General features: G+C 47.2%; 1 protein-coding gene and 1 long non-coding RNA gene across 22 annotated transcripts in view; one reads left to right on the forward strand and one right to left on the reverse strand.

The window, feature by feature from the left end:
- Positions 1 to 1,392, forward strand: part of LOC308592058 — a 32,788-nt gene extending 31,396 nt beyond the window's left edge. For all 12 annotated transcript variants that reach the window (XR_014010313.1, XR_014010314.1, XR_014010315.1 and 9 more), the window contains one exon: positions 1,254 to 1,392. This is a non-coding gene — a long non-coding RNA (uncharacterized lncRNA). The remainder of the gene's footprint in view (positions 1 to 1,253) is intronic.
- Positions 1 to 13,654, reverse strand: part of CASZ1 (castor zinc finger 1) — a 460,564-nt gene that overhangs the window by 9,886 nt on the left and 437,024 nt on the right. For all 10 annotated transcript variants that reach the window (XM_081202878.1, XM_081202882.1, XM_081202880.1 and 7 more), the window contains 7 exons: positions 11,170 to 11,311; positions 10,292 to 10,355; positions 8,403 to 8,566; positions 5,160 to 5,282; positions 3,611 to 3,940; positions 2,266 to 2,464; positions 1,508 to 1,679 (listed from right to left, as the gene is read on the reverse strand). In XM_081202878.1, coding sequence (XP_081059004.1) covers positions 1,508 to 1,679; positions 2,266 to 2,464; positions 3,611 to 3,940; positions 5,160 to 5,282; positions 8,403 to 8,566; positions 10,292 to 10,355; positions 11,170 to 11,311 — 1,194 coding nt within the window. The remainder of the gene's footprint in view (positions 1 to 1,507; positions 1,680 to 2,265; positions 2,465 to 3,610; positions 3,941 to 5,159; positions 5,283 to 8,402; positions 8,567 to 10,291; positions 10,356 to 11,169; positions 11,312 to 13,654) is intronic.

Genomic DNA, 13,654 nt, shown 5'->3' on the forward strand with positions numbered 1-13,654 from the left:
TTTGCCGTAGCAGCTGGAGGAAAGGAGGGGGAGGTGTTTACAATTTCGTAATTGTTTTTGGCATGGCCCTAATAAGTCTGGCAAGCGGATCTGCCAACCACACACACCCCTGCCGCCTATCAGGCGCTTTGATGTGCCTGGATGGTTGGCATCGAAAGAGGCAATGTGCTTGCCTCCAGCGCCGAAGCGACTGTAGATGCCAGAAGAGAGAATGGGAGGATTCTCCCCCTTACCCTGCCACTACCACCATTGGGAAATATTTACCCTTTGGCTCTTGCTAGGCAGATCTGGCAAGGAGTATAAAAAAATGTACTCCTGAAGCCAAGGGGTATCGTGCAAAAAGGACTACTGGGAGATTTCAGTGTTCTTCTGTCACACTCAAATTTCTAAGGTGAGCAGAGCAGGTGTTTGCTCCCCGTGACTCTTCTCCTGCAACCAGGGTGAGCAGAGACATCTTGCCTTGCTGGGGAGTTGCCACTGGGGTTGTATATGTTAGAAACAGCTGTAGGTTGCCTTCCCCACTTGCATTCTTAACTACTTAGAGCAGGACCCACTGATCAAAGGAACTTTTCCAAACCTGTTTGTCTGCCTACCCACACAGAAAGTAGGCGATTTGGCATGGAATAGAAGTGCACTCAGTTCTGGTTGTGTGAAAGGCTAGGGAGATGGTGCAGTTGTAGCAATTGGAGAGCTGGACAAGGAGGTGCGGAAACCTACCTTTAAATCCTCACTCAGCCATGACGTTCATTGGCTGACCCGGTATCAGTCGGTCTACCCTACCTCACAGGGATGTTGGGACAAGAAGAAGAGGAGTTTGGATTTGATATCCTGCCTTTCGCTCTCTTTAAGGAGTCTCAAAGCGGCTAACATTCTCCTTTCCCTTCCTCCCCCACAACAAACACTCTGTGAGGTGAGTGGGGCTGAGAGACTTCAAAGAAGTGTGACTAGCCCAAGGTCACCCAGCAGCTGCATGTGGAGGAGCGGAGACGCGAACCCGGTTCCCCAGATTATGAGACTACCGCTCTTAACCACTACACCACACTGGCTCTCCATGTGTGGTGGACAATCATACCATTTTGAGGTGTGATATAAAATAAAATGGCTAGTAAGAAGGGGCTCTTCCCAGGCACTAACGACCTGTATGCTTGCCACTGCACCCTTACAAAAATCAACCTGAAGATTTGTAAGTAAACATATATTTTTTTTTTTTTAGAGAGAGAGGTCACTAGTTTCCCACTTTCTTTCCTCTACAGGAAACAGATCCTGCAAAGGTGGCTGGGAACTTCCCACTGCTTGGGGGAAAGGGAACAGAATCCATTATCAAAGGAGGAGGAAGATAACCTGGTGGAAAAAACATACTTTATGGAGGAAATGGCCAAGAGTGACTGAGTGCAATTGTATGCACACTTCCTTGTGAGTTTTAGATCCAGTGTCAGACTTTTTGCTGTTGTCAACTGGTGAAAGATCCTGCCCCAACACCATGTTACACCAGAGGAGAGAGACTTACCTAGCCTGCCGCACTCTTCCCTCTTGGTGAAGTACTTGAAGCCGTTGGCTGCTCTGCGCTCTGCCTTCTCGTGCTTCTTCACGTGCCAGGGGAGTTTGGTGGTGATGTTGGTCACAAAAAAGCAGCCAGGGCGAAGACAGTGGTAATGCCCTCGCATTCGGAACTCACAGTGCTGGAAGGAGAAGATGAGGGAAAGCAAGGTCAGCATATAACACAAACAGCAACCCTGACTCAGAACAAAACCCAACCAAGTTAGCGTGAGGTCTGGTGGTAGGAATGTCCCAGTAGAATTTTTTTCCTCTGACCCTTATAAAATGCACGTATTTATCCATTTGGATTGTGTTTTCTGCAGATTGCTGTTTGTTCTAATTCAGCTGTAAACAATGGGTTTTTCCAGGGAAAAGCAGCAGGGCAATCGCAAAATTGCTTGGACCATGCCTAGAAAGAATGGGACAAGCAGAAGTGTGGACGAGCCCTTAGCTGGAGGATGTGGCATGAGAGCTAAACTAGGCTAAGCCTGCAGTGCAGTTGTAATTTGGTGGGTGGCACACACAACGGGCATCGACCCCATTCTGCTTCTCTGGGATGCAACCAGCAAAATTTTACTCAGAGTAGACCTTCTGAAGTTAACGGACCTAAGTCAGACATGTTTATTCATTTCAATGGGTGTAGTCAGAGCATGACACCAGTGGGCTCCAAGCTCCTGCCTGCTCCCCCACCCGCTGTTGTCCCATCACCTCCCAGCCTTTCATCCTTACCTGGTTAGGACAGAGACATTGCAGGGAGTAATAAGCAAACTGGTCTCGCACATTCACGAGGTTATTGTTGGGGTTGATGTGGTCGAGGCAGTGGGATTCGGCCTTTCCGGAGGTTTTGCACACATACTTGCAGTTCCCAAACAGACAGTGGAAGTGGAATTTGTTGGCATACTTGCAATCTGTTGCCAGGCATGGATCACTGGGGATTTTTTATTAGAAAGAGGAAGAATAAGTTTCTGGACAGCATTCCCTGAACTCCCTTCTAATTGCATCATCGCTATTAGAAACCAGGGTCCCCCAACCCCCGCGACTAAGATGCTCCATCCTGGCCTTTCAAATCTCTTCCCTTCAAGGGGATGGTCACCTAGCTCAGTGGTCGTACATCTGCTTTGTATGCAGAAGGTCCCAGGTTCAATCCCTGGGAACTCAAGCAAAAAGGTTCAGGTGAGCAAGTGGCGGGAAACATCCCACTTGGCCGGAGACCTTGGAGAGCTACTGCCAGTCTGAGTAGATTATACTAAGCTAGATGGAACCATTGGGACAAAACAGCTTCCTATGCTCCAATCCCTAATTTGTCCTAGAACCCATTTAAAGCCAGGCAAGAGAAGGAAGAGAAGAACACAGAGCTTAAGAAGAGCTCGGCAGCTGGATCAGGCCAGTGGCCCATCTAGTCTAGCATCTTCTTACAGCAGGCAGCCAGATGCCCCAATGGGAAGCCCATAAACAAGACCAGAGTGCCAGAGCACTCCCCACTCCTGCAGCTTTCAGAAGCATACTGCTCCAGCACTGGAAGTATAGCAAAACCATCAGGGCTATTAGCCACTGACAGCCTTTTTCTCCTCCATGAATTTGTCTTTTAAAGCTATGTAGGTTTGTGGCCCTCACTGCTTCTTGTGGGAGCAAAAGTGGTACCTCTGGTTATGAACTTAATTCGTTCCGGAGGTCGGTTTTTAACCTGAAACTGTTCTTAACCTGAGATACCACTTTGGCAAATGGGGCTTCCTCCTCCTGCTGCTGCTGCTGCTGTGCCACCACCGTGCAATTTCTGTTCTCATCCTGAGGCAAAGTTCTTAACCCGAGGTACTACTTCCGGGTTAGCAGAGTCTATAACCCGAAGTGTTTGTAACTTGAGGTGTTTGTAACCCGAGGTACCACTGTAGTGTCATTGCTACCTGCAGAGACCCGGAAGTATCCTGGCTTTAAACGAGAGGGAGCAGGGCTGGGATTACACTATGGTTGTGGAAGGGGAGCAGCAAGGATATGCTCTTTGGAAGAAAATTGCTCTTGGGGAAAATGATATGCCTCCCCCAGCCCCCCATTCTCCCCTATAACTGAAGTCACTCACTTCTCCTGGAACTGGAGGAAGCCAGGTTTGACCTGAGGCTTGGCGTTCTCAAGGGAAGTCGTCGTCAAGGGGGACGTGGCCAGGTTAGGCACTGATGTGGGGATCTGAGAGATGGTGGAAGCCAGTTGTTTCCAGGCCAGGAGGGTGGGAGTGGAGGGCACAGTCACTGAGCTTGGGGCGGGCACATCCGGGGCAGAGGTGTTGGCCAGGGCAGCGGAAGAAGAAGCCGAGGGCGACGAAGGGGCTAAGGAAGTCTTGGTCTCAGCAACGGTTGGGAAAGAGAATTCAGAGCTTCCTTTCACAGCTCCGCCATCTGTTCGGAAGTGGAAACTATGGCAAGTGGGGAGAAAGCAGTTAACATTAGGCTCATACACTTTATACATAAAAATTGCTTTGCAGCCCACACCTCACCTCCCATTCTGATTAGTGCACCAAACCCATGTTTCCAAAGTGTGGAAGTCATTACCACTGAGTAGATAAAAAGGGTTGTATGCAAGCCCGGTCCTACTCAGAGTAGACCCAGTGATGCTAAGGAACATAACTTCATTTCATTAATTTCAATGGGTCTCCTCTGAGTGCAACTTAGTTTAACTCAGCCCAAAGTTCTTTGTTTCCACTTGGACAAAGGTAAGCAACCTTTTCACTCTTCCATCCTTCCTCCTTTATTATCAGCCCCCCCTTTTAAAAAAAACCCAAAAACACCCAAGTTATGCCTGCTTTTAAAACTATTTTTAGTAATAGATAACTCTTTTATTTCTTTCTGGAGGTGGTGCTGGTGATTCCTGGCCTCCAAGGTATCTTAAATCACCCTTTTTATTTATGTCCCAACATCCTGAGCCATGTGAAACCCAAAGACAAAACACGGCAGCTGTCTTCAGAAGCCATTCTAAAGCAGTTTAGAATAGGCATGGGAGAACCTTCAGTTCTCCAGATGTTGCTGGATTCCAGCAACCATCATCCGTGATCATTGGATGGGCTGATGGGCGTTGGAGTGCAGCAGCATCTAGAAAGTCAAAGGTTCCCCTAAGATGAACCTTGAGTTCACTCACTTAGCCCCCTCATCTCCTCCAGCGCAGTTGGCAAGGAGGAATTCAGGCGTTTCCACCTTCTGGTTTAGATTAACTGCAATTTGTTGTTTGTTCCAAACTGACACTGTCGCCTGCTTCAAACTAACTGAGCTTAACCACAGTTATGATTACTGTGTCAGAGGCGAGATTCAAACTGATGAACAGCTCAGGACTCTTAGCCAGTGTGCTGCACTCACCAGGCAAAAGGAGGAAGTGTGCCATGTTCCCAACCAAAACGAAGTTCCAGATAGCAAAAGGAAGGCCAACACAATTACTTCCACCCATGAAATCTCAAATCAGGGCAGGCGGGATTGCAGGGTGAACAACTGTGTTCACTCAGGACCATCTTTCCGAATCCTGCCAAGGCCACACACAGCTCCTGTAACCCCAGGGGTTACCCCTCCAACCTTTTAATCGAGAGCAATTGTAAGTATTGTGTGTGTTTGCATTGGAATTCATTGTGTCTTGGCTCATCCCCTTACTTGGCGTGCTTGATGGCTCCATCCAAGGTGCTGAAGAGGGCTCCACATTCTTCCACCACACAGTGGAAATGCACTTTATGAAGAAAGTCACACTGAGCATCGCAGAAGTCCTTGGTACCAAATCTGCCAAAATGAGACATATATATATACCTTAACAGAGAGAAATGGGGAAGCTGCCTTATTCTGAGACAGACCGCTGGTCCATCTACCTCAGTGCTGTCTGTAATGCCAAGGTTGCAGGTTCGATCCCCGTAAGGGACAGCTGCATATTACTGCATTGCAGAGGGTTGGACTATATGATCCGCAGGGTCCCTTCCACCTCTCTTGATTCTATGACCCTCCAGAGCTTCAAGCAGGTGCCTTTTCCAACCCTAGCTGGAGATGGTGGGGACTGAACCAGCAAAAGCTGGTGGCCTCTTTGATGCTTTCTCACATATTGGGAGCAAGGCATACCTGCCAAAAAGGGCTTTTCCACAGCTGCCAGTTACGTTTGCTTAGCTAGACTTCTCAGTCGGCTTTGAACCAGGGAGACAAGGACACGAGCTTACACACGCCTAAACATAATGGCTTGGCTGATCAAACAGATACAGCGCGACAAAAGGGGGAAAATTCACTAGAGCAGGAGGAAATCAGGATATCATTCCATAGGAATGTCAATGTTTTAATTAACTGTTTGGCTTTGAATCGGTTGAATTTAAATACATTTACATATTGAAAATAACACTGATGAAGGTGTCCTTTTTTAGGGCAGGGGGAGATCCTGAAAGAAGGAAACTGTTTCTTTTACTCATGAGATAACTGAAATGTAGTCAGTGGACACTGGCACTTTGAAAAGAAAGGCCACTTCTAATACACTCTTCTCTATCACATTTGGAAAGGTGGAGTCTTTGACTGCTTTGAACCAATTTCAAGAAAAGAAGGGTTGAAGTGTTCCAAATATTATTGGTAACACACCACACCAAAATGGCTTAAAATAGTTCAAGGACCGTTACTGTTGTACAAGGCAAAGATTTTCTTTTCTTTAAATTGACATTTTCAGTAGAGCAACATTAGTGTTTGATGCTATGGTGCCTTTTTTATCTGAATGAAAGCTCTTGCTAGTTTATCCAGTACTAACAGATAGCTAGATAGTTTGCCTTTCAGGATGAAAGACATCTGTAAATGTCTTTCTCTATCAAATCTGGCACTGTCTGAAGAGAGCAGACGTGTTGATGGTTTGAAAATCTGGGGAGGGGGAGCTTCAAGGCCCCCTCTACCGGCCCCCACAATTTTTCTAAGAATTGTTTTGGGGGGTAGCAAGGTGTTCATTAATGCGGCATATCTCTACGGAAAAGATATTCAACACCTAGAAGATCAAAGGAATGCTGAGAACAGCTTTGGGATTCTAGAAGAGTGCAACTTCTCTCCGGACAAGCTGGATTACTTTTTAGAAAAACATAGTTATAAACTGAGTGGAAGGAGGGAGGCAATGAATCCGTCTCCTAAGTAAAAGCATTTTGATAGCATCTCTCATATGTTCTCAAACTGGCTGGGGTGCAAGTAACAGCTTCTGGGGCACAAACAGGCTGAAGGATCATAAAAAAAGGAGAATGACAAATGACTGCCGCTAAGGTTTTTTTGGGTGTGTGTGTGTGCGTGCAATGAGTCCTGCCGGGAAAGAGACCGGCTTGGTCTGAATTTATTTAATGTCTTGATTAGTAATCTGGGAAAAGGGAGTAAACAGCCAAGTTAATGAAATTTACAAATTATGCTAGTCTGGGAGGAGCTGGGAGCTCCAGAACGATGGCAGAGAAATCATCAGGGGAATGGAGCCTGCAGAAAGAATCGGGGCAACAACACTGATTCAGTGGGACTCAGGCTCAATTCATAGCGCTGGTTTTGATTGCTAAGTCCATAAACTAGGGATGAAGAATATGCATCGCTCCAGATGTAGTTGGACTCCAACTCCCACATCCCTGACCATTGGCCATGCTGGCTGGTGGGAGCTGCAGCCCTAACAAAAGTTGGAAGGGCCACAGGTGCCCCATCATCCCCGTTTTCATCAGTCTTAATAAAAGCCAGAGCAGCTACTCATGCAGAGACACTGCAGGGAGCTTCCTTTCCGGACGGGGCTCCCAGCTCCCATGAGCCTTGCGTCTAGGGATGCAATCTGGGGCCCTCCCAATGTTGTCAGACTCTAATTCCCATCTTCCTTGGCCACCAGCTATGCTGACTGTGGCTGATGGGAGCTGGAGTCTAACAACATTGGAGGGTTGCAGGCTTGCCATAAATTGCCCCCCCCCTTATTTCTGGGCATCAGGAGGGCTGCCTGCTCCCATCTGAACCTAGCTCTCAACTGAGATTGTATGCTGACATCATTCACTGGGCGCCACACCTTAATAAATCAGGCCACAGCTAAAAAGGCCTCTTCAGTGGTGGCTCCTTCATTACACAGTTCCCTCCACAGATATACTAACTTGGTGCCTTCCTTACTCTCTTGAAGACACCAGGAAAAGCCTGTTCTATTTTAGGCTTTAATAGCAATTAATTTTATCTGTTTCAACTCCTCTTTCAGATATATTGGTTTTTCCCTAGTTTTTATGTAGTGCCTTACTTTTTTAAAGCAAGATCCCGCAGAAATCGCCTGAACCATTATATTCCAGCTCGATCATTGGTGAGGCTCCTTTTTAATTTCTTTTCACTTGTTTTAAACTTTTTATGATTTTATTGCTTGGTTTTTTGTTTTCATGTTCATTGTAAACAGCTGTGATACATTTTTATGGTACAGCGGCATATAAACTTTTTTTAAAATGAATGAATGAATGAATGATACCGCTTCTGGCTGTATTTGTGAGCCACTTGATTGTTAAATATGGTAAAATAAAATGTAAATGATTACAGCCTTGGAACTCATGATAATTTAGATTTATGGTGGCTGTGACATTGTGCAACCTGTGCTGCTCAAGCATCTAAATGCAACAGAGACAGGGCTGAGTTGGTGACAGCCATCTTGAACTGCTGCAGGAACACAGGCAGCCTTATGTAATTATTTTGACAATTTATATACCGCTTCACTACAACCATCTCCAAATGTCTGCTGAAATAAGAAGGTCTTTACTAGGCTCTGTACATGCAACAGGGAGCAGAGATGCCCAGCCTCAGCGGGGAGTGCCACAAAATTCCCGAACGGTTTTTAAGTGGGTAATGTTGGTATCATACCAATCCCCTTTACACCACCTAACCTGGCTCAGAACCTGCCCTCACCTGCGCAAGTACATCTTCCAGGGCTCAGAGAGTTTCTCCTGGACAAGAGCCTTCACTGTCTTGCCCAGGTATTGCGTGGCATCACCTGAAGCTCCCAGAGGGCTGCCGTCAGCCTCCACCTTCAAGCCAAGAAGGTTGCCGAGGTTGGGGTTGGTCTGAGACATCTGTGGGGAGAAAGAAGGTGCAGTATGTTAGGAGATAAATCCTGAGTTCGTCTGAGATTATCCCACAAATAAGTTGTGGTTTGTCCTAAAAAGTAACAGAAAAGAACAGGCTTGGGGAGTGGAGTCAAGTCGAGCAAAGGAAGCCCAGGCCCAAATCCTATAACAACTGTGTACCTGCAAGGGAAGCCTTCTACAACGAGACATTTTGGAGTACAACTTCCCTCAGCCTCAGCCAGCACAAACACACGGGCCACTAGGCTGGGGAAGGAGACCCTTGGCAGTTGTTAAGTAGGTCCCTGCCTCTCTATACCGGTTCCCAGAGCAGTGATGCTCCTTGTTTTAAGGTCTAATAATGAGTGGTTCCCTCACTACAAAAGGGAATTCTTCTCCTTGGTTGTCAGTTATTTGGGAAGCAGTATTAAGCTGCTGGGAGAAATCTGAAGAGGGCTCAAGATCAGATTCTGGAGCCCACTTCTGCAGAATGAGTTCCTGGTGCTCTCTGGGGCTACAGTCAGGTTTTATCTACAGTCAATAAACAAAACAAAACCGCTTTGAGTGCTTTTTGGTGTGTGTGTTTGTATAACAGTATATACAGTTTATGAAAGAAAGAAAAAACTCGCCAAATTCTGCGAGTTTCCTTCTTTGAAGAACAACCCCCCCAACAATCCAAATCAGCAGGTGCTTTGACAGATTTAAAGAAGAGCTGAAAATACACAGTGGCACGGTCCAGCTCGATAATGTGCTAAAAGAACAACTAAAATCCTGATGAGAGAAGGAAATAAAAAGCTTTCTGGGATGGATGGACAAGGGAAGGCAGAGGCAGAGAGAGAGAGAGAGAGAGGAGAGAGGAGGGAGGGAGAGAGAGAGAGAGAGAGAGAGAGAGAGAGAGAGAGAGAGAGAGAGAGAGAGAGAGAGAACATCAGACAAAGTCACATTGTCCTTTCTGGGGGGTTCTGTGCCCTGGCTGGATCTCACGCTCAGAGCTCAGGGGAAGAAAACAGGGATGCCTCGAAAACTCATCACGCAACAGGACACCGAAGGCTGGCTTTGAGGATACCCAGACTGCAGATACAGCTGGCTACGGGGGGCACAATTAATCTAGCCAAAGTAGCATTTATCATGTAAAAGGGAAAAAAATATATCTGTTGGGTGCATAATTATTCTCCCCTGCCCCAACTTAACAAAAGAATTATGCACTTAAAAAAAATAAATATTCCAGAGCAGTGGCATTCAAGGGTGCTGGAAACATGGAATCAAAGATCCTGGCTCAAAACTTCAGGTATATCCTGTCATCCCCCACGCTTGCCCTGCTTCCTCCACTCAGAAAAACAACCACCTGCCACCACCCTCAGAAAACTTTTACGGTAAATAAATAGAATTAATAACAGGAAACAAAAGAGGAATTGTCTGGTTTGGAAATTAAAAAACAAACCCCTTTCAGAGGCCTCCCATTTCCAAAGGGATAGGAGGGTGGGGGGAGAGAGAAGAAGATGTCAGAGGCTGCGATATATTTCTTCAGCCAGTTCATTAAATTAATTCGTAAGCAGTGGCTCTGAAATTATACCCGATGAAAAATGGTCTCAAAATTTAAATGGTACAAACTCATCTTATTAGAGGCAAAACATTAAAAAACAAACGCGTCTCCCCCTCCCTCCCCACCTCGCCACCGTGGCTTTAATTTCTCTTGGTGGGGGGAATGAAAGGCCCTTGATGGATGGCTCTTACCTTATTCATAAGCGAGGATAAAAGAGATGAATTTGCCGAGACTGTGTGGCCATTTGATTCATTACTGGAACACACAAACCAACAGGGTTTAGTTAAGATGTGCATTGGTGAGGGCGGGGGGAATGACGACGACTGCAATTAATTCTCCTTTCAAACTGGGGTCCCCATCCTCACATTCTACCTGCTGGAGAAGGACGGACGAGGTGGGAGCCACTCTCTCCAGCCAGCCAGGGTCAAGCTCACTGGCCTAACCAGTCCAGCACCTGAAGACTTGGCTGAGATGTAAGCGGGAGAGTGACAGTTGTTGTCCTGCTCTTCACCGCTCAACCCCGTCCTGGTTCTGAGTTATAACAGCACTCCAAGGAAATGAATGATGGGCGTCTGGATGCCAACTAGGCCAACCTGCCACCTTCCAAGTGTTTTGGGTGACAACTCCCATCAGCCCCTCCAGTTGGCACAGCTGATCGGAGTTGTGGTCCAAAGCACAAGAGAGGGCACCAGGTTGGCAAACGGTGCCTTAAAGAAAGCTCATGGGAGCAGAGGGAGCTGGTTGCCCTGCACAATACAACCTAGGCAAAACTCTGATGGATTCACTCACACAGCTAAAAAGGGTGAGGTGGAGTTTAAGGGTACGTGAGCCAGGCTGGGGGCCACTGAAAAGCTGAACAAACGGGACTGTTGCACAGACTGCCGTCTCCAATGAACTTCTTCCCAGCAGCAGGCCTGGCTATGTTTATCTTAACCACTCTAGTCAGACTGAGAGGCTTCCGATGATGCCCTCTTCCCCACCCACACTCAATGCAGCAAGCTTTTAGGACATTGCCATGTTCCTGTTCCCCATCACCCAAATCTGTCGCTGCAGAGCCTCCCTCTCTTACCCATGATCCTTCACACTCAGGTCCAAGCTGTGCTCCTGCAAGGAATCCTGGGTCACGGTGGACATGGAGCCTGGATTCTCTGTAGCCTCTTGCTTAATCTGAGCTGGGTTAAACCGTCCAGGAGTGGTTGGTTGTCCATTCCCTATGTTTTAGAGAGAGAAAGAGAGGAGGGAGGGAGGCAGGGAGGGAGGGAGGGGGGAGGAAAACCCATAAAGTTTTAAATAAGTAAATAAAGGAAGCCAACTGACAATAACGATCAAGCAATATCAAATAATGCACAAGAAAGTTTAAAAAAAACCCAACAACGGCAACAGTAAGGTTGGAGAAAAAAGGAATGGCCTGAGTCTGCTGGTCAGCATTTATTGCCGGGTTGACGTGATCGGTTCTGACGTCCACCCCGGCGCGGAAATTCTTCCAAGTGATAATTATTGCAAAATTATGTCAAAGTTGTCCAGGCTACGGGCCCTTTAAAGGAGGAGGGCGGCAGGAGCGAGGGGGAGATCTGATGCTCTGCGCAAACTGTCATAACTAATTTGCGGGGCTGCCTCTTAAGCGTTTATTAAAGACTCTGTTAATGCTGAGGCAATGTGGCAGCTTGAGACTGCTAGTCAAGCCCCCTTCCCATTCCCCAATCTCAACGTTGCCTTGGCGACCGTGCTCCGGCCTCCTCACTGAGCATGCCCAAAAGGAACGTCTGCGGTGTCAGGTCTATCGAAACTGACAGCCAATCAGGTTGGTTCAAACTGCGCGACCTCTTCCGCCATCTTGCCTTGTCCCGGCCAGAGAGTGCCACCGCCTGGCCTTTGGGTCTCTACTCCTTGCCCCAAACTACGTTGGAAAAATTAATTTATAAAAAATATATATAATGAAATTGCCTCAAAAGAAGAAGAAAGTAAGGGCTAACGTCCCATAAAGTTACGAAAACACATTAAATAAATAAAAAAAGAATGAGGCAGACGCAGAGAAAAGGATTAAAAGATGGCAGGGGGGGAAATTGCTGACAGGAAGATGTCCGCCGGGCTTTCATCCACAATCCCCAAGTGACTAAAATATTAATCTACCCGGAGGCACTACAGCTGACGGTGAACTGCTTCACAGACAGCAAGTGGCATTTTATTTTTTAAAAAGAGGAAAAATAGTTCCCGCAATGACCTCTCTCTTTCAGGAAAAATAAATGATTAAAAAAAAAAAGGTTTCTGACAACTTTCTGCACAGCACTGGCCTTTTGGTGCCCGAGAAGGACAAAACGGCATCTCCTGCCTCCCCAGCTGACAAGTTGAATCTGACTTCAACAATGATGACAGAACAGCGTCTTTCACCACACCTGAGAGTGGCAGGCCGGCTTAAGGGGGCAGAACAGGCCATGTGGCACGTATAGCTCTGTCTTTCATCACCTTGCTTTGTGCTCTCCCTCCCCACTCCTGCCTCCCAGGCATGTGCTGCCCGAGGTAGCTGCCTCCTCCTGCCCAATGGGAGGACTGGCCCTCCTTTTGCAGGCCTCCACCTAACCTTTGTATCTGGCCCAACATTTTGTCCTCACAGTCGCCCACCAGGTGTTCCAATGGGAAACCAGAAAGCAAAGCCAGAGTGCATATTTCAAATACAGATGGAGTGTGAGTAGAAACTCATCTCCTGCTGGAAAAGCCTTCCCCATTTCTGCCTGTCTCTGTCTCTCTCCACTCTCTGGAAAGAAGTCATATTGATGAAGAATGCAACAGCAATCTAACTTTCAGTATGACCAGGAAAGTCTGATTCCCTCCATTTGGGCTCGTGCACATTTGCAGCAGGATTAAAAACAGGCCCGTGATACCCAAGCTTCCCCGGCTACAGCTGCAACAGGCCAGCTATGCGCCTTTGGCTAGCACTGCGAAAGGCTCCATTAGTCACAGTAAAAGCCCCTAATCTGGCTGTGAAGTGATCGGGCTGTGGCTGCTGCTGCTTCTTCTCAAGGAGTCCTGAGATGGCTGAAGGAGAGCTGCTTGCTCCTTCAGATCCAGGAAGTCAAAGCATCCGAGGCAGCTGCCGTTCCAAAGAGGGATCAATGGGAAACTAATCTGGGTAAACATCTCCTCTCCTCCCCACTACCCCAGAGAAGGATGGCAGCAGAGGACAGAGGAAACTGTTGGCTGAAATAGATGCTTACAAGGAGCTGGCAACAATCCAGGGTTCATGCTGATGTGCGGGAATAGAAGGGGGCCGAGCCAAAGAGTCAGCTGGGGCAGTTTGGGCAAGTCACTGTCTTGCCCAGAAAAGATATAACCCTCCCTGTTTGCCTCCAAAACCTCCCTGACAAGTCACAATGTGCTTCTCCCAGAGACCTAGAACAGGTCAGCCATGATGGTGCAGTCAGCTCAGATTGGCATTCAACCATCAAAGAATGACTGGGTCTCCACCCATTTATTTTGCAAATAGGCTTTGTGTTATTGCTGTATCTCTCCCCTTCACAGATCCTTAATGAACCACTAAAAAGGTGGAACTCTGCAGC

The sequence above is a fragment of the Podarcis bocagei genome (assembly GCF_964188305.1).
Source record: "Podarcis bocagei genome assembly, chromosome: 7".
In the NCBI taxonomy this organism is placed as follows: Eukaryota; Metazoa; Chordata; class Lepidosauria; order Squamata; family Lacertidae; genus Podarcis; species Podarcis bocagei.